The 22,397-nt window shown below is 38.4% G+C and overlaps 1 protein-coding gene and 1 non-coding gene across 2 annotated transcripts in view; one reads left to right on the top strand and one right to left on the bottom strand.

The window, feature by feature from the left end:
• The window catches only part of CD109 (CD109 molecule), a 114,492-nt gene that overhangs the window by 75,652 nt on the left and 16,443 nt on the right, over positions 1–22,397 (top strand). Inside the window, exons 17-24 of the mRNA XM_036316684.1 lie at positions 502–562; positions 4,675–4,816; positions 5,665–5,782; positions 7,519–7,632; positions 9,285–9,503; positions 11,050–11,191; positions 14,266–14,442; positions 22,036–22,117. Of these exons, the coding sequence (XP_036172577.1) occupies positions 502–562; positions 4,675–4,816; positions 5,665–5,782; positions 7,519–7,632; positions 9,285–9,503; positions 11,050–11,191; positions 14,266–14,442; positions 22,036–22,117 (1,055 nt within the window). The remainder of the gene's footprint in view (positions 1–501; positions 563–4,674; positions 4,817–5,664; positions 5,783–7,518; positions 7,633–9,284; positions 9,504–11,049; positions 11,192–14,265; positions 14,443–22,035; positions 22,118–22,397) is intronic.
• On the bottom strand, positions 16,821–16,947 carry LOC118660859. The gene has a single exon (XR_004969054.1). It is a non-coding gene; the product is annotated as a small nucleolar RNA SNORA71 (small nucleolar RNA).

Below are 22,397 nucleotides of genomic sequence, written 5' to 3'. Positions count from 1 at the left end.
TTGAAAAGAGATTAATATTTTTACTCTTGCAATTACTTTTAGAATTAATGATTTGAATTGATGAAGTGTTAATATTTTATTAAATGCATTGCTGAAGTGCAGAGTGTTATATAAGTGTAAGTTGAAGTGGAAAGACAATCATCCTTCCAGTTTTAAAAGCAAATGGAAAAATTCACTATTAGAGAAATTAAAGGAATTGTCATTAAACAAATACTTTTTTCCTTTGTATCACTTTCCTTGACTTGTTATGCGTGTGTGTGTGTGTGTGTGTGTGTGTGTGTGTGTGTATCTGTCTGTATATGAGAGAGAGAGAAGGAGAGAGAGGAGAGAGAGAATGAGAATGTATTCCCATGTACATATCTAAACACTCAAAAATGAGCAAGAGTGAAAAAAATGACTTTAACATTCTGCATAAAAAAAAGGAGCAAAAATGAGGGAGAGTGCTGTGACAATTTAGATAGCATTAACCTTTTAAGAGAAAATTTTAATTATTCTTTCTAGGAATGTGGCCTCTGGGTATTGACGGATGCCAGCCTTGTGAAGGATTACATTGATGGTGTTTGTAAGTAAAACCTGGTAAAGTGATCTTCAAGTATTTAAGTCTTTCATCTCAGCTATTTAACATTATTTATATTGAACATGGATATTGTGATATTTATTTTCGGTCTCTTATCCTAAAATGTTTGGAGTTTAATGTATTTAAGAGTACATCTGGGCATGACATGGAATGTTCAACTGGGCTTCTCTGAAATTAATGCTTTCCATTTGCTCTCTGTAATTCTTTCAGGTGATGACATTTTTGGACATATTGGAAGATCCTATGCTTCCAATTTGTATTGCAAACTGTGATGTTATTTTGGAATTAGATAAAAAGAGCAATATGTTTTTGAAACATTTTGTTCTCTAGCTTTTTGATGTCCACCTAGAATGTTCACCACCTATAATAATAAAAGTATAATATGCTAATTAGACCGGACGTCCTTCTGGACATCCTTCCAGATAAAGCCAGGGTTGTGAGGGAAGCCTGGGTCCTTGGTGCCTGCCGGCAGCTAGAGGGAAGCCCAAGTCCTGGGTGCCAGAGGGAAGCCAGTGCCGGCAGCTGGGAGAAGGAAGACCTACTCTTGCACGAATTTTGTGCATTGGGCCTCTAGTAAAGTATATTGGTGTGCACACACAAATGCACACACACACACACACAAGCATGTGTGCACACACACACAGTCATCATCACATAATTCTGAGTTCTTCCTGGTGGGGTCACATCTAGTTCCCTAGACTGCTGCATACAGTTGGTCACTCAGCTAGTAATAAGTGTACTTTTAGGAAGAAATCATAAAATGTTTTGACTGAGGAAATGAGAATAAATAATTCTAGAACTTGTTCTGTTTTCTTTCGAGTTATACTAATATCATCTTGAAAGGCTTCAGAACTGTCACAGTTTCTATCCCTAAATTCCTATTTCTGTCAGATGTTCTGAGTTTCTCCACACCAAGCTCTTTGGCATTCTTGCTACATACCTGAGCCTCTTTCCTGAAACTAAAAGGAAAATTTTATAGTCTTAAAGATTTTGGGAGTCATTATGACATTAAAGACATATGGAACATTTAGCTCCCGTCATATAATTATTTATCCTAGACAGCCTTCCAAGCAATCATATCTTTTTTCATTCACTCTTTGTCAGTCTCAGCTTTTACCCATCTTTGTTCATCTTATCAATTCCTGTTGCCCACTGTAATACTCACCTTTGTTAGTAATACTTCCTGTATCCTTTACCTTTTTCTGAGAACCTTCTGCTACCTTTTTATAGTAACAAAAGAGACCTGATACTCTTACTAGTGTATTGTATCATGAGAAACCTTCTCAAATGAGCAGTTATTTATCTCTCTCTCCTTGGGATCAGGATCAGTAGGTACACAAGGTATTTTTTCAGCTATCTTTTCTTAGTTACTTTAAGACCCACTGTTCAACAATCTTCACTTAAGAGCTCCTTGTTATTTGAAGCTCATAAAGTTTTAATTATAACTCCTTTAATCAAAATTCAGGTCAACAACTTTTCCATTCCCGTTTTCTACCTCGATGCTCTCACAAAAGATTCAAAGTCTTACTCCTGTTGTCATCCTGAGAGATTTGAATGTCCATGTGGTCAATCCATCTAATGTGTCCTGTCTTGTGATCACCATTGTGGAAATAATAGTCACCCAAGGTCATATTATCACCTGAACATGGCTCTACTCCTAACATTTCAAATGCCTATCCTTCTGCCTTATATATTCCCTCAATCCCCTAAAAATCTATTAAATGTCCTAGTTGGTCTTCTTGTTACTCTGAGTTATTGGCTCCTCTGCCTCTGTTTTCCTCCCATTGCTGGCCTGGACTACCAGTACATGGTGACTCAATTTGGTAGAATACTTCCCCAGACCCTTCCATGACATTGTCCTCCTTAAAGTCAACTTTGGAACAACTCAACTGTTTGTCTTACCCCTCTGTTTATGCACCCCTCTGATGCCCCACAAATACCTTAAATCCAATATATCACAAACCAAATTTATGATTTGTCTCTTCTTACAACCTCACTGTTCCTTAATATGTTTTGATTGGTTCCTTGAATTGATATGATTTCATATCTCTGTTAATGAAATCATTATTTACTCAGATGTCCAAATAAAAACCTCAGAACTCACCCTCTCTTCCCATCAGACGTGGACAAGCATAGTGGTTAAGAAAGGAATTTCCCACCAAATACTTCTGGCTTTGAATTCTGACCTTATGACTGAGAAAATCAATTAGGTTCTCTAAGCCTCAGTTTTCTCCCTGAAGTATAGGACTAATAATATTACTTGTATTACAGGGTTTGTTGTGAGGTTAAATTCAAAAGCATATAAGTGTTTAATGCTTGTTTGACTCTTCTAAGTCTGCAATTACCTATTATATTATCCCTCAAATCCAGTTTGTTCATTCATTATTCAAAGGATAGTGATGATATTAATTGCATGCTTAACATGTGCAAGGCAATGGAGCTTCCAACTTGGTCTAGTGGGGCAAAGCAACATATAGGTAGGAGAGTGTGCTGATGGGGGAAGTGCAGGGTGCCTTGGGCACACACAGAGCTCATCCAATCATGCGGTGCAAGAGATAAAACAGAATTATTGACGTTATCCTCCCTCTCCTCTCTTTGGTTTCAGGCTCCTAGCAGTGCCTCCTTGACCATGGCTGTAGCTTCCTACCTAACAGTTTGCCCACCTCCATGTTCCCCCAGCTCTAAACCATGGTTTACACTGAGGGTAGAGTTAGCCTATAAAACATGGGCTCGAGCATGGTTCTAATTCATTTAAAACCTTCAATAGGTCATCATTGCTTAAAGCAGTGGTCTGCAAACTCATTAGTCAACAGAGCCAAATATCAACAGTACAACGATTGAAATTTCTTTTGAGAGCCAAATTTTTTTTTAAAAATATATTTTATTGATATTTTACAGAGAGGAAGGGAGAGGGATAGAAAGTTAGAAACATCGATGAGAGGGAAACATCGATCAGCTGCCTCCTGCACATCTCCCACTGGGGATATGCCCGCAACCCAGGTACATGCCCTTGACCGGAATCGAACCTGGGACCTTTCAGTCCACAGGCCGACGCTCTATCCACTGAGCCAAACCGGTTTCGGCAGAGAGCCAAATTTTTTAAACTTAAACTATATAGGTAGGTACATTGTTATTAACTTAATTAGGGTACTCCGAAGGCTTAGGAAGAGCCACACTCAAGGGGCCAAAGAGCCGCATGTGGCTTGTGAGTAGCAGTTTGCCGACCACTGGCTTAAAGGATTATGTGCAAACCCTTTAGCATGGGGTATTTGATATTTTAAAATATGGACCCAGCCATTCTTTTTCCCCCTCATTGTATGACACTTTTACCTAGTACTAATTGTCATATTCTGGACATGCCTTTGTACTTAGTTTACTCCCGCTTCCCCCATGGGATACTCTTTATTTGGAGACGGAAGGAAAATGGAATGCCCAAAACAATGTAAAATCGAATTTCCCCCATAGTCATACTTTTTTTCATGATCCAGATTCTGTGTAAAATCAACTATTCTTGTTTGCTACAGTTTTCTATTTGTCTACCTCCTCCATAGAGTGGAGCTCATTACATTCATCTTTGTATCCTTGGTACCTATTATAGTATACTTTTTTTACATTTTATTTTGAAAGAATTTTAGACTTATAGATGAGTTGCAAAAATAGAGATAGGTGATCCAGAGTCTGTATGGCAATATGGTTTTTAAAATTAGAATAAAGTTAGTGGCATCTTATGGCCAGTGTAGGCAATGGTGATCAGCATTAGAGAGCTAAAAAGAGGAGAATAGCAAGAAAGGAGGTAGCTTTAAAAATGTGATTTAACTGAATCTTTAGCAACGGAACTGTAAGTAGTTTTTGGGGTATTGGCCATAGGGGCAGGAAAGGTTTTTTTTATTTTTATTTCTGTCTTGGATGTAACTGGCCACTTGGTCTTGGGTAAGTCACTTAATTTCTCATATTGCTCATCTGCAAAATGAGAGGATTGGACAAGATAAACTCTAAAGTCCCATTCAGCTGAAAGGTGCTGTGATTCTGTGGATTGTTTATAATCATTGTCTAGAAGAGTGACAATTTTCCTAATAGTTGCCAATGTTTATTTTTAGATGACAGTCTATCACTTGATGTGGAGTACATGGAGGAAAATGATGGAAACTTTGGAGATTCCTATGACTTTTCTTCAGTTGAGAATCCACATGTCAGAAAACATTTTCCAGAGACTTGGATTTGGCTAGACATCAACACGGGGTAAAAAAGTTGTTTGTCCATATATATTTTGTTTAGTGTTAGTTTTAAAGAAGTTTTGCCCTCTTTTTGTTGTTTAAGTACAAACATAGTGTGATTAAGAACTAAATAGACCAAGAGGTTTTTATTTCAAAGTGATGTTGACTGCATCTAAATATAGTATTTAGTAAAGCCACATGTGAATTGTGGCAGTCATCACTAATGAAGGGTGCTTTTTAACTTCTTTGAAGTCTTTTGGTTCATTATAAAAAAATTGCTGAGTATATTTGTTGCCTTGGGGTGGGGAGCACTCATGGTTACTCCCTCTACTTTGTGGCTCCTCATAATACATTCCCCTGAGCCACAGGGAAAGGGGTGTGGGTGGTGTAAGGAATTCACTTAGGTGACAAACCCTGTGCTGCCTGTCTGATGACCGAGCAGGTAAATCATGAAATCTATACGTATTTTATAGTTTCCTATTTACGGAAACTTGAAATAAGACACAAGTCAAACCTAAAAAATACCCAGCAAATAGTAGCATTGATTGGGATATAGAGAGAAACTTTTATGCAAATTGAAAGATGAAATTAAAGTTATTTGAAAAAATATATTTATTATATATACAAAATTCATGAAAATAATGTTCATCCTTAAGATATAAACACTGTAGCAAGCTTTTATTTAACTATGGATCAGTATGATCTTATTATGGCCTATTCCTTGTTGTTTTATGTATAAGTCTTAAAAAATTTTAGATATGTAAATGTTTTGGAAAATTAATATTCTTCCAAAAATGGTTTTAGGTTATGTTGACTTATTTTGAAATGTATCAGTTCTTGGTTTTGTAATTTTTATATTTATCTTGACTTCAGTTCCAGGACTTACCAAGAATTTGAAGTTACTGTACCTGATTCTATCACTTCTTGGATAGCTACTGGTTTTGTGGTCTCTGAGGAGTTGGGTTTTGGACTAACAACTACTCCAGCGGAGGTAGCATATTAAAGTGCTTCTTATAAATGCTACCATGTCATGAAGTGAAGAAAGTGTCAACTCCTCAATAGATTAAAAAAAGATTGCTTTTGATGTTGATCACGGTTTAGAGATTCCTAGGTGTTTTTTTTGTGTTTTTTTTTTGTTCGTGTGTGTGTGTGTGTGTGTGTGTTTCATCTGTTTTATATTTTAGAATGTGAGTTGTATTAAGCTACTAAATGTGCTGGGCCCATATTAAGATTTGGACAGAAAGTTTATTATTTACCAGATTCAACCACTTCCAAAGGTCAGAAGACAGAGAATATTTCTGTGTGTCCCTCTTTCAAGGACAAACAGAACTTCTCAAAATGTCCCCAAGCAGACATTCCTTCACATCTCCTGGGTTTAATTGCATCACCTGTCACTTCCTAAATCAGTCACTGGTAAGAGGAATATAATAACTATCCTTGGTCATACCTGAAGCCCTTTATGTAACAGATATTTTGTTTTGTCTCTCTACCAAAAAAAATGAAATTCATAGAACATATACAATACCTACATATTCAATTAAAAATCAGTATGATACACTAAGTGAAATATTAAGCAGAAATAAAAGGATGGTAATGTATAATAAAATAATACATATTTCAGGATATATATGAGCAGGCATAGCTGCATTTGAAGATATCATAACATATTTAAATATTTACACCATGCACAGAGATGCAGTTGACATACTTGTATTGTTTTAGCTGTCTGTGGTGATATAAATTTCTGAAACCGTGAACAACTTTTAGTAACATTACAAACAAAGTCTTCTTTTGATTTCCAAAATAGTTGTATTCATGAGAAATTCAGTGTGTGCTGAAAAATGCTTTGGGTTTACATTATATTATGTGGGAATTACGTTGTAAGTTCCGGTTCTTATAAGCAGGTACTTTGTCTACCTGGATGCCTGAAAAGACATTTAAGACTCATGAGGGATATGGGACAATTTTTCGTTGTTTGGGACTCCTGAGTCTTACAGACCTTCACCCGCTAAGTGCCAATAGTTCCTTCAAATGTTGTGGCAACCTAAGACACTTCCACAGATGCCCAAATAAACCGCCAGAGGGAATTCGTGATGCCAGTGGGAACCATTGGCTTCAAGGAATTGAGGTTTATCATTAGAGGTAGGGGAAGGTTCAGTTTCTCCTGCAGGACTTGGCCAACAGTATCGGAGTTGAGGCACCAACAAGGAAGTACAGGTGTCTGCATATGTAGGCTAAAAGTAGTAAGCAGACCATTATTTAGACTTTGCACATGAGTCTGAAACAGTCTTTGATTTGGTTGGTGGCTTTTAATGCAGAATGGTGGAGTCAGTATAACATAGGAGCAGACTTTGACGTCACACATGCTGGGATCCAGTTCTGGCTCCTTCACCTACTGGCAATGTGATCTTATACTAGTTACAGGGTCTCTGAGCTTCCTATTTAATCTCTGTGAAATATGAGGATAACACTGCCTCTTAAGGTTGTAATGATTAAATGAATTAATTTGGGTAAAGTACCTGGTTTCTAGTGGCCCTTAATAAAGTCTAGTGTTAACTAACATAAATATTCATTTGTGATGAGTTGCCATTTGCTGTATGTTGATAGGCAAGTGGACATTTCTATGTGAAGTTAAGCTTCATAGATTTTGTGAGATTTGCTTTTAATTCAATAAAACATGAAACATTTTGATTTGAACAAAATATGTATTCATTGTGTTTTTTCCAGCTAGAAGTCTTTCAGCCATTTTTCATTTCTCCGAATCTTCCCAACTCTGTGATCAGAGGTGAAGAATTTGCTTTGGAAATAACCATATTCAATTATTTGAAAGTTGACACTGAGGTAATGTATAAAGATTTTGTTCACCACTTATACTACAGGAAGAAATGGAGAAAACGTGCAGGACCTGGTTTGGTTAGTGTTTAGGCTCTGGGTATCTAAGCCTTTTATACATTCTGGAGGAATGAGCATAAACATCCTTGGGCAGCGATTTCTTCTGCTTATTAACGTCTAGGGATATTATTCACATGTATAAGCACTCTCTCTCTCCTCTGTCCTTTCCAGCACATTTCCCCCAGTTTAGCCACATAACTTTCCTATTGTTTCTGGGGCAGGTCTTCCTCTTTCTTGCCGTCTGCAGTTTTTTCCTAGTCTGACTCACATCTAGAATGTGTTGCCGCTCGTTACTGCCATTCTTTGCCCAGTGTGGTTGGCAAGAATTTATTCCATTCAAGACCTGGCTTGAAACTAAGATGCCTTTCCTCACCATTCTGTTCCGTGTGTTGTCCTCACATTTAGACAGGGCGTCTGTTTCCAAGGCTTGGTGTTTTGAGCCATGTGCCTTGTGTCTCCTCAGCGAGTCAGTTCCCTGGAAGGCAGAATTAGGCTCACTGTTTGTGTTGTGTCCATAGGAATGTTAACCAAATGATTGGTTGTTTCCCCCCACCCAGAGTAAGTAGGGATATTAATTAACCTTATTAGCTGTACTTCATGAAAATGCTGTCATCGCTTTAAGCACTATGTCCATAGAGTAAATTGTTTCTTATTTTATTAATTTTGAAAATATATTTTTATTGATATCAGAGAGGAAAGGAGAGGGAGAGAGAGATAGAAACATCAATGATGAGAACCATTGATTGACTGCCTCATACAAGCCCCACACTGGGGATTGAGCCCACAACCTGGGCATGTGCCCTGACCGGGAAGCGAACTGTGACCTCCTGGTTCTTAGGTTGACGCTCAACCACTGAGCCATGCTGGCCAGGCAAATTGTTTCTTATTATAAAAATTTGGTTTTTCATCTAATCAGCATGGACTCCTAAGCTCTGGAGTCCAAGGCTGGGATTCAGCATCCCACTCTACCACTTACCAGCAAATAACTTAGTTGTAGTCTCATCTGTGAAATGGGAATAACAATTACTGTCTTTACAGAAAATATTTTGAGAAAATAAATGGGAAAACAAGTCATAATATGCAAGGTCTAGAGAAATGCTCGTTTTGGTGGGACTGCAACTTTGGCGTACGTTACAAAGTTGACCACCAGTATATGCTTCAGAGCTAATGTCTGGGTCAGACTTTCCTTGGACTAATTTTAGCAGAGACTCTCAATGAATGTCACAACATTTCATCCTTTGGTCTCAGGTTTTTCTAGTAAGACCAGTGTCCCAGAATGATGGTTAAACCAGGCTGGTGGCAATACCATGATACGAATAACCTTTCCGGGCACCTCCTTATCACTCAGAGGCATCAGATAACAAGAGATATTCATGTTCTGAAGAACGCCCTTCCACACATATATTGAAGTAGATGGGAAAGCATAAGAAAGCAATGAAGTTTTCCATGGTACCCTTTCATCCTCTTCTTGACTGAATCTATCTCATCTTTCTCTAGTCTTGGGCCTCACAGATTAATAGGACTTAAAATAGTAATAATGCTAACACTTTACAGAGGAGCATTTATTATACAAAATCTTTGATAATATTTTTTTCTTCCAGGTTAAGGTGATCATTGAGGAAAGTGACAAATTTGAAATTCTAATGGCTTCCAATGAAGTCAATGACACAGGGCACATGCAGATCATTCTGGTCCCTAGTGAGGATGGGATGACTGTTATTTTCCCAGTCAAACCAACACATCTGGGGGAAATTTACATCACAATCAAAGCTATTTCACCTGCTGCTTCTGATGCTATCACCCAGAGGATTTTAGTGAAGGTAAGTGGTTGGAGTTTCAAATAAATGAAATGGAAATATGTAGTTGAAAAGGAAACAGGAGATGATTTTTCTTGTTTAGATTTGTTGGCAAGACCTGCAAGCTCACCTCCTCTATCCTTCTGGTAATGCCTAATGATTTTTTCCCATCTATTTGTAAAAATATATTATACTTTGGAAGTACTTGCCAGTTTCCTCTTTAAATTTATATTATATTATTATATTATACTATATTATATTAATTTATTTTAATTTATTATTTTATTTTATTTTTTGTTAATCTTCACCAGAGGATATTTTTTCATTGATTTTTAGAGACAGTGGAAGGGGAGGGGGAGATACAGAGGGAGAGAAACATCAATGAGAGAGAGACACATTGATGGGTTGCCTCCCACACGTGTCCCTGCCAGGGCTTGGGATCGAGCCTGCAACCGAGGTATATACCCTTGAAGGAATCAAACCTGTCATCCTTCAGTCCACATGCCGACATCCTATCCATTGAGCCAAATTGGCTAGGGATCCTCTTTAATTTAGAGTATGAATGCCCTGGCCAGTGTGGCTCAGTTGGTTAGAGTGTTGTCCAGTTCACCAAGGGGTCTTGGGTTTAGGCAAAACATTTCATGGGATGGTAATGGAAATGACAAAGCAGAAAATGAAAAGGTGATAAGAAAACCTCTCTGAGGCAGGTTCTATTATTACCCAAGAGAGAAATTAAATGCTTATCCAAAGTCTCACTTGACAGAGCTGGCATTTGAGACCAGGGCTGCCTCACCTCAGAGCACAAGTGCTTATCCACTCTGCTGAGTCAGGGCACATACCCAGGTTTCGGTTTTGATTCCTGGTCCAAGCATATGTCTCCCTCACATCAATGTTTCTCTTTCACTCATCAATGTTTCTCTCTCACATTGATGTTTCTCTCTCTCTCTCCCTCCCTCCCTCCAATCAATGAAAAACATTTCCTTGGGTAAGGATTAAAATAAATAAAAGATAAATTTATAGTATGACTATAAAGCAAGTCTCTTTTGCAGTCAATTACATTTACAAATTGTGTTACAATGGGATCCTGTTAAATCATGCTAAGTGGACATGTAGATTTTGAATTTTGAAATTCCTCAGCACAAGTAGAAGAGATTTTATAGATTTTTTTTTAGAGAACATATTATGCACAAAAACACAGCTCAGCATAGTGGATAAGCACTTGTACTCTGAGGTGAGGCAGCCCTGGGCTCAAATCCCAGCTCTGTCAAGTATAACTTTGGATAAGGTATTTCTCTCTTGGGTAATAATAGAACCTACCTCAGAGAGGTTTTCTTATCACCTTTTCATTTTCTGCATTGTCATTCCCATTGCCATTCCATGAAATGTTTTGCCTAAACTAGAAAATGAACACTTATTAACAGATTTGAAGCAAGAATCAAGAAATGGTAGGCATTAACGGTACACACACTGTAGACACAACAGGGAAAATGTTTGTCTTATGATTTGCATACAGTTCTTGGTAAACTGAGGAGTAGGGACCACATTAATTATATTGCTTTTGTTTTGACAGGCAGAAGGAATAGAAAAATTATATTCACAATCCGTCTTGTTTGACTTGAACAGGAGGCTGAAAACTACACAGAAAGTATCGAGTTTCTCCTTTCCTCCCAATATAGTGAATGGCAGTGAAAGAGTTCAGATCACTGTGGTTGGTAAGAACAGAGTGTATCATCATCACCACTGGTTTATTTGTACATGATAATATATGTTTTCATCTCTTTGTAGATATACCACATTTTCTTGTTTAGTCAGAATGCAAAGAGGTTGCAAAAAGTTTTCAGTTGGTACCAAATAGAAAGGCTAGCAAGATTACAATAGAAAGGCAGACTAGCAAGCTATGTGTGCTAGACCAGTTCTTCTCAGTGTTCAATGTGCATAGGAATCACCCGGGGGTTCTCGCTTAAAGGCAGATTCTGGCTTAGTGGGCTTGGGCTGGACCTGGGATTCCACATTTCTGACAAGCTCCCAGCTGATGCTGATACATCTGATGTGCAGATAACTTTTGAGCAGTAAGTCCCCATTATAATGTGGCTGCAGGGGGAGGCTATTTCTACGAACAGAACTTCTGGCTTCTGTGGCTCCCAGTCCCGACAAATAGCAGAATCTTCTATGGCGCTTTGTAAAAACACAAATCTCTGGGCTCTACTCCCAGCCTCCTCAGTCAGAATCTCTTGGGCTAAGGCTAGGGTAGGTATATTCTGATCACCAGAGCTTGAGGGCTACTGCTTAGGGGAGCTGTTTGTGCAGGACACAAGCCACCTTTATAGGAAGAAGCTATCCACTGACTGTAGGCCTCCTCTCCTCATCTCCTGCTGGTGCCCGAAAAGTACTTTTGTACTGACTATTAAGCAGATCTTCCACACAAACACTTCGTTTATATAGTTGTGCTTTCTAACAAGTTGAAGGAAACGTTTAGATTAATGACATCAAAATGGTTCGGTTTTCAAGGTGTTAGGACCTTAGGCACTTTCTCAGAGGTTCTTTTACATCTCATCTGCAGGTGTAATGCTTTTTTTTTTTATAACCCCAAGAAACCAATTCCTTTATAGAGGACTTTCTTTGGAGCCTTAGATATAACTCTTTTTTAAAAAAATATTTTTATTGATTTCAGAGAGGAAGAGAGAGGGAGAGAGAGATAGAAATATCAATGATGAGAGAGAACCATTGATCGGCTGCCTCCTGCATACCCCCTACTGGGGATTGAGCCCGCAACCCAGGCTTATGCCCTTGCCTGGAATTGAACTTGGGACCCTTTAGTCACCAGGCTGACACTCTATCCACTGAGCCAAACTGGCAAGGGCAGATATAACTCTTTAAAAAGAATTAAATAAACTCTTTGTTTAGGGGAATAAGTTCTGCATAGGCATCTCCTGCAGTGTGGGGATGCTGGGAGGATGCAGTCCACATATGCACACAAAGAGAAGAGCTTTGAATTTTATTTATTTTATCTATTTTTATTTTTAAAATATATTTGCATTGATTCCAGAGAGGAAGGGAGAAGGAGAGAGAGAGAGAGAAACATCAATGATGGCAGAGAATCATTGATTGGCTGCCTCCTGCATGTGCCCTTGACCAAGAATCAAACTTGGGACCCTTCTGTCCACAGGCAGATGCTCTATCCACTGAGCCAAACCAGCTAGGGCAAGAGCCTTGAATTTTAAATGTATATCATCACCCCTTACATTGGAATGAATCTATCTAGGGTCATTGAAGTGCTCTGAAGTTTACTTTTTAAGCTTGAGGTAAAGAATGGTCTTTCAAGTTTTATTTTATTTATTTATTTTTAAAATATATTTTATTGATTTTTTACAGAGAGGAAGGGAGGGGGATAGAGAGTTAGAAACATCGATGAGAGAGAAACATCGATCAGCTGACCCCTGAACACCCCCTACTGGGGATGTGCCCGCAACCAAGGTACATGCCCTTGACTGGAATCAAACCTGGGACCCTCCAGTCTGCAGGCCAATGCTCTATCCACTGAGCAAAACTGATCAGGGCTCAAGTTTTATTTTTATATGGTTTTTATTTTAAAAAGACTTTGGTAGCCCAGAATGTTTGAATATCAGCTTGCTCTTTGAATTTTGAGAGTCTAAGTTTATGTTCACTCTGAATATTAGAAACAGAACCTGCAGTGGTAATAATATAACCTTTATTTAGATATTTGAGTTAACATATGAAGTTTGACATCATATGGTAGTGTGACTGTAGCCTACTCGTATGAAAGAGTTCTTCCTCTCTTTTAGGATTCATTTTTTTAAAGGATCGGATTTCACTAAGTATTTGGACTTGAAATGGTATAAGTTTCTAAACTTCACAGAAGAATATTCTTCTCCATATAGCTCATCCTCAGTGGGGGCAGAATTAGAACTCAACCTCTGTATTTCTGAATTTCTACTTATTTTCCTGAGTCATGGTGCTAGAATGTGGGTAGAGAAGTCTTTTAATTACATTTTGTTTAATTTTCTATAACTATCTTTGAATAGTAGTTCTAACCTTTTTGATCCTGAAAGTCATGGAAATGCTTCTATTTGTTAGTTCCACTTTGTTGTTACTCAAATAAAGCACATTGAAAAATACTACAATTTCTATCTTTTAAAAAATTATTTCTCTAGTATTTGTAGTGTATTAGTAAGAAATCAGAATGAAGTTCTATTTATGTAAAGAATATTAATTTAAAAAATAATTTCTTTCCTATAGAAGAATGATGGTTTGCTATGGTTAATTCTTTTTTGTTTTTTAATATATATTATTGATTTTTTACAGAGAGGAAGGGAGAGGGATAGAGAGTTAGAAACATCGATGAGAGAGAAACATCAATCAGCTGCCTCCTGCACATCTCCCACTGGGGATGTGCCCGCAATCCAGGCACATGCCCTTGACCGGAATCGAACTCGGGACCCTTCAGTCCGCAGGCCGACGCTCTATCCACTGAGCCAAACCGGTTTCGGCTATGGTTAATTCTTGACATTTTTGTTCAACAGTTATTTTTAAACTCATTTTGTTGCCTAATGTATGCCTATATCTTTAGCTGAGATAAAGGTGTCCTAATCTGTCATGTAATCTGCAAGTTCAGTATCACTGTATTATCACGTATTTGAGCAGTCATCCTAAACACTTGATGTAAATTTTCTACTCTGTTCTGAGCACTGGATGTGGACGTCTGTTCGCCGCCAACAGGTGCAGGTATGGAGTATTTGCTGAATGTGTTTCCATCTTGTGCTTTCAGGAGATATTCTTGGCTCTTCCATCAGTGGCTTAGCCTCATTGATTCAGATGCCTTATGGCTGTGGTGAACAGAACATGATAAATTTTGCTCCAAATATTTATGTTTTGGATTACCTGACTAAAAAGAAACAACTGACGGAGAGTTTAAAAGAAAAAGCCCTTTCATTTATGAGACAAGGTAAGCATTTCATTTTATTTTTAAATCTTTATTGTTGAAAGTATTACATATGTCCCTTTTCAAGGTAAGCATTTTCGAAATATACTTTTATTTTATTTATTTATTTAAAAATATATCTTTATTGATTTCAGAGAGAAAGGGAGAGGGAAAGAGAGATAGAAACATCAATGATGAGAGAGAATCATTGATTGGCTGCCTCCTGCATGTCCCCCACCAGGGATCAAGCCTGCAACCCAGGCATGTGCCCTTGACTGGAATTGAACCTGAGACCCTTCGGTCCGCAGGCTGATGCTCTATCCACTGAGCCAAACGAGCTAGGGCCATACTTTTATTTTTATTATTTTTTTAAGGCAGAGTTCACTCTAGACCATTTTTCAAAACAGACCGATTGTGTCTTTGCTATGTGATCGTGGGACTAGATCAGTGATGGCGAACCTTTTGAGCTCGGCGTGTCCGCATTTTGAAAAACTCTAACTTAACTCTGGTGCCGTGTCACATATAGAAATTTTTTGATATTTGCAACCATAGTAAAACAAAGACTTATCTTTTTGATATTTATTTTATATATTTAAATGCCATTTAACAAAGAAAAATCAACCAAAAAAATGAGTTCGCGTGTCACCTCTGACACGCGTGTCATAGGTTCGCCATCACTGGACTAGATGGTGCTGAAATGTGCTGGGAGTGCGAGTCTTCAGCTCATTGTTTTTCTGATTGCTGCTCAGGTGTTTGTTAAGGGTTTGGTTTTGGGAGGGGTTTTTATTTTAATAAGGGACATGAAATTTAAAGCTGCATAAAGGAATGAGTGTTCACTTATTCATTAAACATTTAGTCCTTTCTAGTGCTGGGGACAGAGGAAGTCATGGCCTTTCCGCGCATGGAATTCCCTGTTCAGTGAAGAGTCTGACATACACACAGGTGATGTCCCAGGTGGGGACCTTCTCAGTGCAAGTAAAATGTCGAGCAAATGATGAGGAGAGAAATGTTTGTCTGGGGAGGCCCTGCTTGACCTTCAACAAAGGGCACACCAGTGGTGACTCTACCCTGACTCCTTGAGAGGCTCATACTGTTTGTAGACACCAGATACTTTGTGTCTGGCACTTGCTAATACCAACCGCGACCATTAGTTGAGTGCTTACTATGTGGCAGGCAGTGTTCTAAACACTTTACATCTAATATCTCAGTTAATGCTCATAATTAGTAGTATCCTCCTGTTTTTACAGATGAGGAAACTGAGGCACAGAAAAGCTAACTTGCCCAGGGTCCTATAGCAAGTGAGTGGCAGAGCTGGGATTTGAACTCCAAGTGCTTTCCGTGGTATAATAGTGTGTGCCAGGCTAAAAACAAAGGAGATCTTATGCACATTGCAGTAATGGTTGTATTTAAGGAGACGAGTAAAATATATTTGAGATGGTCATAATTTAACCTTGAGAAAACAAGATTCCGACTTGTATTCAAAATTTAATTTGTTGGTTCTGAGAGGAAAGTATGTGGGAACTAGACTGTCGTGAAGACGACATGATATATTGTAGCAGCAGTCAGTTGCATCTAGCTAGGGAGTTAGGGTCTAAAGTCCGCAAGTAAATCTGGTCCATTCTCCCTCTAAAAACAAATGGGAGCTTCTTCGCCTCTGTCCATCCCATGGCTAGTTCTCCCATTCATATGCCACCATGGACCACTCCAGGGGCTCATAGATTCTCTGCTTCCGTGCTCACCGTCTCCACATATTATAAAAGGGACCTTTTGAAATTGTTAAAATCATGTCACTGACTTGCTTAAAATTCTCCAGTGGGTTCCTGGCCTCATCCTACAAGGCCCCGATTGAACGGCCTGGCCTCCACCTTCCACCTTGTCTGATGCTGCCCCGTCTGGCTCCCGCCTGGAGCTTCAGAGCCTTCAAACTTGTTCTCCTTCTGGGAGGCTCTTCCCCCCGATCCTCCTGTGGCCGGCTGCTTCGCCTCACTCATGTAGTGTTTTCCTCCGCGTGGCCTTTCCTGACCATTTATTAATTCTCACTTACATTATCCCATTTCATTTTATTCACTGCATAACACTATTTAAAATTATCTTGCTTATTTTAAAACATATTTTAAATACATTTTTATTGATTTCAGAGAAGAAGGAAGAGGGAGAGAGAGATAAACATCAATGATGAGAATCATTGCTCGGCTGCCTCCTGCCTGCCCCCTACTGGAGATTGAGCCTGCAACCCGGGCATGTGCCCTGACCGTGACCTCCTGGTTCGTGCATCAATGCTCAGCCACTGAGCTACGTCGGCTGGCTTTATTTATTTTTATTTTTAATATATTTTTTATTGTTGATAGTATTGCAGATATCTCCCATTCCCCCCTTTTTATTTTTAGTTTTTATTCTTTTTATGTCCGAAAGCACCAGGGTTTGAAAGGGACATGGGTGGACCCTCCAAACATGGGGAAATGCTTTCGCAGTTCCTCTCCCTGCAATTTTTATTCTTTTTATAATCCAATTGTTTCCTGCACTAGAAGGTAAGCTCCCTGGCAGTGGGGACCATTGTAGCCCTATCTTGGCACTTCATTAAATGCAGGATGGATGAACACATTACTATCAATATTGACTTTTTTGGGCCTTAGGTTCACCATCCTAATGTGGAGACTGGATCTAGAAGATCTCTCAAGTTCTCCCACAATGCAGTAGTTATGTGTCAACACTGCAGGCAGGTTCCCGTCAGCTAGGAATCGGGACCAGTGGTTTCAGTGTTTCGCCTTTTGAGCTGGTGAAGTGGCTGATGGAAGTCGGTACAGTGGAGCGCCCCTACATGCACCATTTCACACGCTGAACTGAATCACATTTCCAAGTGGAGGACAGAAACTTCTTGGTATAATGATTTTCATTATGAAATCAGCGTCTCATTTCAGAGACTCTGTTTTTTCTTTTGCCATCACATTTGCCAAAGTTCTTTAAATATACCGTTCTTGTTTTTATTTTTTACGAAATTAAAGTGGCTTTGGCGTGAGTCATGATTATATTACTTAAATGTCATTTATGAACAGCGCATTGTTTTACTTAAATCATGCTTGGCCCAAGAGCCCTGTAACCTGACCCATTGTTTTTTATCCAAAACAACGGCTGCATCATTGGATGAAGTGTCTTTTGCTGTCAAAAGAAAAATAGAACCGTAAAATGAAAGCTGTTTTTGATAAGGACCCGAATCTGTTAATTAGAGATTGAAGACACTTGTTTTCCTCAAATATTTAAATCCTGGTGCCTGAAGCTCGATTTTCAAGTGAGACTCAGACTGGGCTTAGTTGAAAACACATTATGTTTTCTCTGTTGAAATAAAAACAGGGGAAAAGTAGGTTTCAGAAGTCTGATGCTGCAATTGGTCATCACAAGAATGGCCAGGGGCAATGGTGGAGATGTTACTGAAAAACCTGGTGAAGTTCTCATCTTCCATTTCATGTCGCAGAGAGGAAGGGAGTGGATAATGACTACTTATCTTTTAGTACAGAGGATATTTTCACCAGCTTTTTTTTTTTTTTTTTTTTTTTTTTTTTAAAACCACAGGAAGTGATTGATATAGTCACAGGGAGCTGATTTTACCCCTTTTATTTTTTGTATGCAATTTTGACACTTGAGGTAAACCACATTAAATTATGGTTAGAACGTTACTTTTCTGTGTGTTTCTATGCACAGTGCTTTCATATTTATCATGAAAAATTGTAAATATTTTACATTTGTGGCTATTTCAAAGAAAAGTCATGGCCCAATATGTATCTTTTCTGGTCTTAATAAGGAACAGTTCACGTGGACCTCTGGACTTCTTCTGTATTTTAATTGTCAGAGTGTCTGGTAATTCTGGTTATACGGTATTATTACTTTCTAACTCAAGAACTAGTCATGAAACTATGAACTTAAAGGCTGTACTCTTATTTCCTCATAAACTTCTGGAGAACACCATGCTTTTGCCATTCTCACCTATCATGATGAAACGTCTCCAGCTTAGGTGACTACACCAAACATTGAATCATATTGATAGACATTACAGCTGAGCCAACAATGTCATTTCTGCATCTGGGATGGGCGATTTGGAGGACGAGGAGCCGAGGGCTCTTTAAGGATGCACAGATGGGTTAGGAAGAGGAAGGGCACATCACAGGAGACTCCCACCAGAAGAGCCATGTGAGCTCCTCTCTTTAGGTCCTGATTCTCTGCTTTATTTTACCATTGGGAGCAGGGCTGGTGGTTTAGCTTTTCTGTTTTATCTAAACCAGCTCCAGAAATGCACTCCCCAACAGGAGATTGTCCGCCAGTCTTCACCCCCTCCCCCCTCCTCTGGGCTGGCTGCCCCTGGTGGAAGAATGGTGCTAGTTGTTGATATTAATGGGGACTGCTGGAGGTCAGCCACCTGAGGGGTAATTTCCATAAGCACTGATCTCATCTCCATGAGCTCATCTCTCTGACTGGTTTTACAATAACTCAGACTTGGAACTGCCGTTGTTGATGTGATTTGGGGCTTGGAGTCACATGGTCTTCTTCTCCACGTGGGTCCTTCCTTTCACAGGAGCAGCTCCGGTAGTGATGGAGGGCCCTGTACCTTTCTTTTTCTTTGTCCTCTTCTCTTTTCCTCTTCTTTCTCCTCTCCTCTCCTCTCTCTCCTCCCCTCCCCTCCCTTCTCCTCTGCCAGTCTGAGTTCACAGTCTGGTAGATTTAGTCTTGAATTGGAAATCGAGGGAGAATGTCTTGGACTCTTTTGCTAATTTCTTTTGTGAATATTAGACCATTATTCTGCTTCTCTGTGATCCCTGACTAGCTCTGAAAAAGGAAGAGGTTTTTTGCTGTGTTTTTTTCCCCCCCAAAAGTTTAACTTTTTTTCATTCTTATTTGATTTTTTGAATATGCAGAACAATTCTTCCAAAAGTCAAACCTTTTCTAAAAGGTATGTGCAAAGGTATATGTAACTCTTGTATCCCTTCTCCCTATCCTTGTAGGTAACTTGCTTCATTAGTTTCTAGTTTCTTTCTCTCTCTCTCTGCAGAAATGAACATCTGCACATATGTTTTCTTGGCTCTTTTTCTTACACAGAAAGTTATATGCTATATATGCTATTTTAGACTTCGCCTTTTTCACTTCATAATATATCCGGCAAATTACTACACATAAGTTCAGAGAAATAGCTCTCGTTCTTTTTTCACAGCTGCATTGTGAGTATGCACTACATTGTGTTCAACCAGAGTCTAATTTGGGGGTATTTAGGTCATTTCCAATATTTTTGCAATTACAAATAACGCTTCAACGAATAAACTTTTGTATGAATATGTCTATATTGTTGGAGGTGTATCTTTAGGATGGATTCTTAGAAGTAGGATTATTGGGTTACAAGGTATAGACGTTTTCCTACACAGGAGCTGTACCATTTTGAATTCCCTCTAGCAATGATGAGGACCCTGGTCTCCTTACAGCCTCCCGGACAGAATGAATGGTCAAGCTTTTGAATCTTTGCTAATGTGATGGATGAGAAATGGTATCTCAGGGTAGCTTTAATTTGCATTTTGCTTATTATGAAGATGAATATTTTTCACATATTAAGGTCCATCTTTCTTTGTTTTTTTTTAATAAAATGTCTGTTCTTGTCTTTTATTCATTTTTTCCCTATAAGGGATCTAAAAATTTTCCTTTTTAAATTTAAAAGTGTTATATATATATAGTAATTATATATAAACATATACATAAAATTTGTTATTAGGGATATTAGCCATTTGTTTCTCTTACAGGCTGCAAATATTTTCTTCTAATTCATCACCTGTCTTTTAACTTTGCTAATAGTGTGTTTGCCATGAAAAATTTAAAATAAAGTGTTTTGTAGTCAAATTGACCAATTTTGAAAAATAACTGGGCGGTTGAAATGATAGCTGTTGCTTATTGAGAGCCTGCCCTGGAAAAAGTGCTGTGCTAAGGACTTTTCATACATAAGTCATTGAAAGAGGTCTCTGAATTAATAGGAAACAGCAATTGCACACAAAGAGATCTTGGCTAAGGCCTATCTTCAATACCCACCAGCTGTGTGACCTTGCACATGGTGTATCCACGTTCCAGTTTTATCATCTTTGAAAAGGGATACTAATGGCATCTACATCATAGGGTTGTCCTGAGGATTAGCTGGGTCCTGAAAGGGCTTTGAGCAGTTCCTGACACATAATCAGTGTTGGATAAAGGTTGGCTATTTAATTACTGTGCCACAATATTTTAGTTTTAAACATATAAATTATAACCCAATATCCCCTTCTTCAAATCAAGCAAAATTCTGCCATCATTTACATGGTATCTCTATTTCTTTTACCATAAGTCTTAAAGATCACCATGAGACAGTGTCTTGTTTTCCGAATGCTTTGTCTTACGGTAGTTTAAATCAGCTACTCAGATCTAGGGTTTCTTGTGGAAAGACTCATGGAGAAAAATTTGGGACATGGCAAGAGCAGGTTAACTGTACTTTAAAAATATTAATGCTTATGTTTTGTTAATCAGATATGAATAACTATAATTATTGATGTTTCTAAAATGTGGTGTTAATAAAGTAAAAATTTTTATTACTGGACTTCACTAGGGATTAAGATCAACTTATTACAAATGTTCATGGTTGCTGGGCTCTACATGGACGCTGCAAGGTCATAGTGTGTGCCCTCCCCTGCCTGTGGTGGAATCCTGCCATTTCCAGGAAGAATTCTTGGTTATTAGAGAATTATTGATAATGCCTGGAGTTGGAAATGTTTTTGGCTGTTGCTCATGCTTGATATTTAATGATAAATTATTGCTATTTTAATTTCATGTTTAGCAAGTTAGTCTGTTGTGGTTGTTTGGTGGGTCTTTAGTTTTGGGCCTATGATTTCGCTCGGTAGCTATGAAACATGCGCCTCTTTTTTGCAACCATTTATTTGCAAATATGAAACATCTGTTTTAATTAAAACAGACACATGAACCTTAACCCCCTCCCCAATTTACTTCTATAGTGAGACTTCATTACCACCATCAAGTTGTTTTTTCTTAAGTGAGAACTTAGAATTGAGCAGACCAATTGGTCTTTGATTTACCTCAGTTGGCCATGGCAAAAAAATTTTAGAGGCATTGTCTTTGATTATTTAATAATTCTCCCTTTCTCCAAATCCCTCTGTTGCTGGCCTAAAACTAGAAAGCATTTTTATTTTCTGTTTTAGCTTTAAAATGTAATTTGAAATTCTAGATTTTTTTCTTAGCTACCCAGCAATTTTTGGTGACTAAGTATTGAAAGCATTGGACTGGAAACTGCAGAGTTAAAGAAAACTCTGCCTTCAGTTAGCTTGCTTTTGAATGGCTAGAATTATTGTCTATGTTATAGTATTCTTCTGAATTTACTTTAATTTGGGGATATCACAGTTGTTATTTTTTTGCATTCTGCTGAAAAAATGCTGGTATTTTACATTTTCCACAGGACTTACCATGGAAAATATTTTATATTAGTTGCTGGTTTGAATTCGTCTTCTTTCCTATTCTCTACCCGTGTTTCCTCGGTATGAAAACATGATTAGAAACTGCCAGTCATTGCAAGTTGATTACATTGACGATCTATTTTGGTGTCTTCAGGTTACCAGAGAGAACTTCTCTATCAAAGGGAAGATGGCTCTTTCAGTGCCTTTGGGAACGATGACCCTTCTGGGAGCACTTGGTAAGTGTTCTTGCTAACAGAGCAAATCCTTGTCATGGAATGGGCCCTCACTAGGTCACGATGGCCATGAAATTGGTAGATGTGTTGTATATATAGGCTCTGAGGCTGTTTTCCCCATAGCCTGGCTTTAAAAGAGATTCTCCTTTTTAAATGTGATTTTAAAACACTAACAAAGCAAGTGTTTTTGTGTAGAAAAGATAGGACATAAGTCCTCTTTTGGAAAAAGCAAAAAATAAAAATACCACACGATGATGGTAGGGCTGACAAGAAAATTCAGTTA

Source organism: Myotis myotis, unplaced genomic scaffold, assembly GCF_014108235.1.
Source record: "Myotis myotis isolate mMyoMyo1 unplaced genomic scaffold, mMyoMyo1.p scaffold_m19_p_7, whole genome shotgun sequence".
NCBI lineage: Eukaryota > Metazoa > Chordata > Mammalia > Chiroptera > Vespertilionidae > Myotis > Myotis myotis.
The sequence above is the reverse complement of the archived record's forward strand: the minus strand, read 5'-3'. Positions and strand labels throughout refer to the sequence as shown.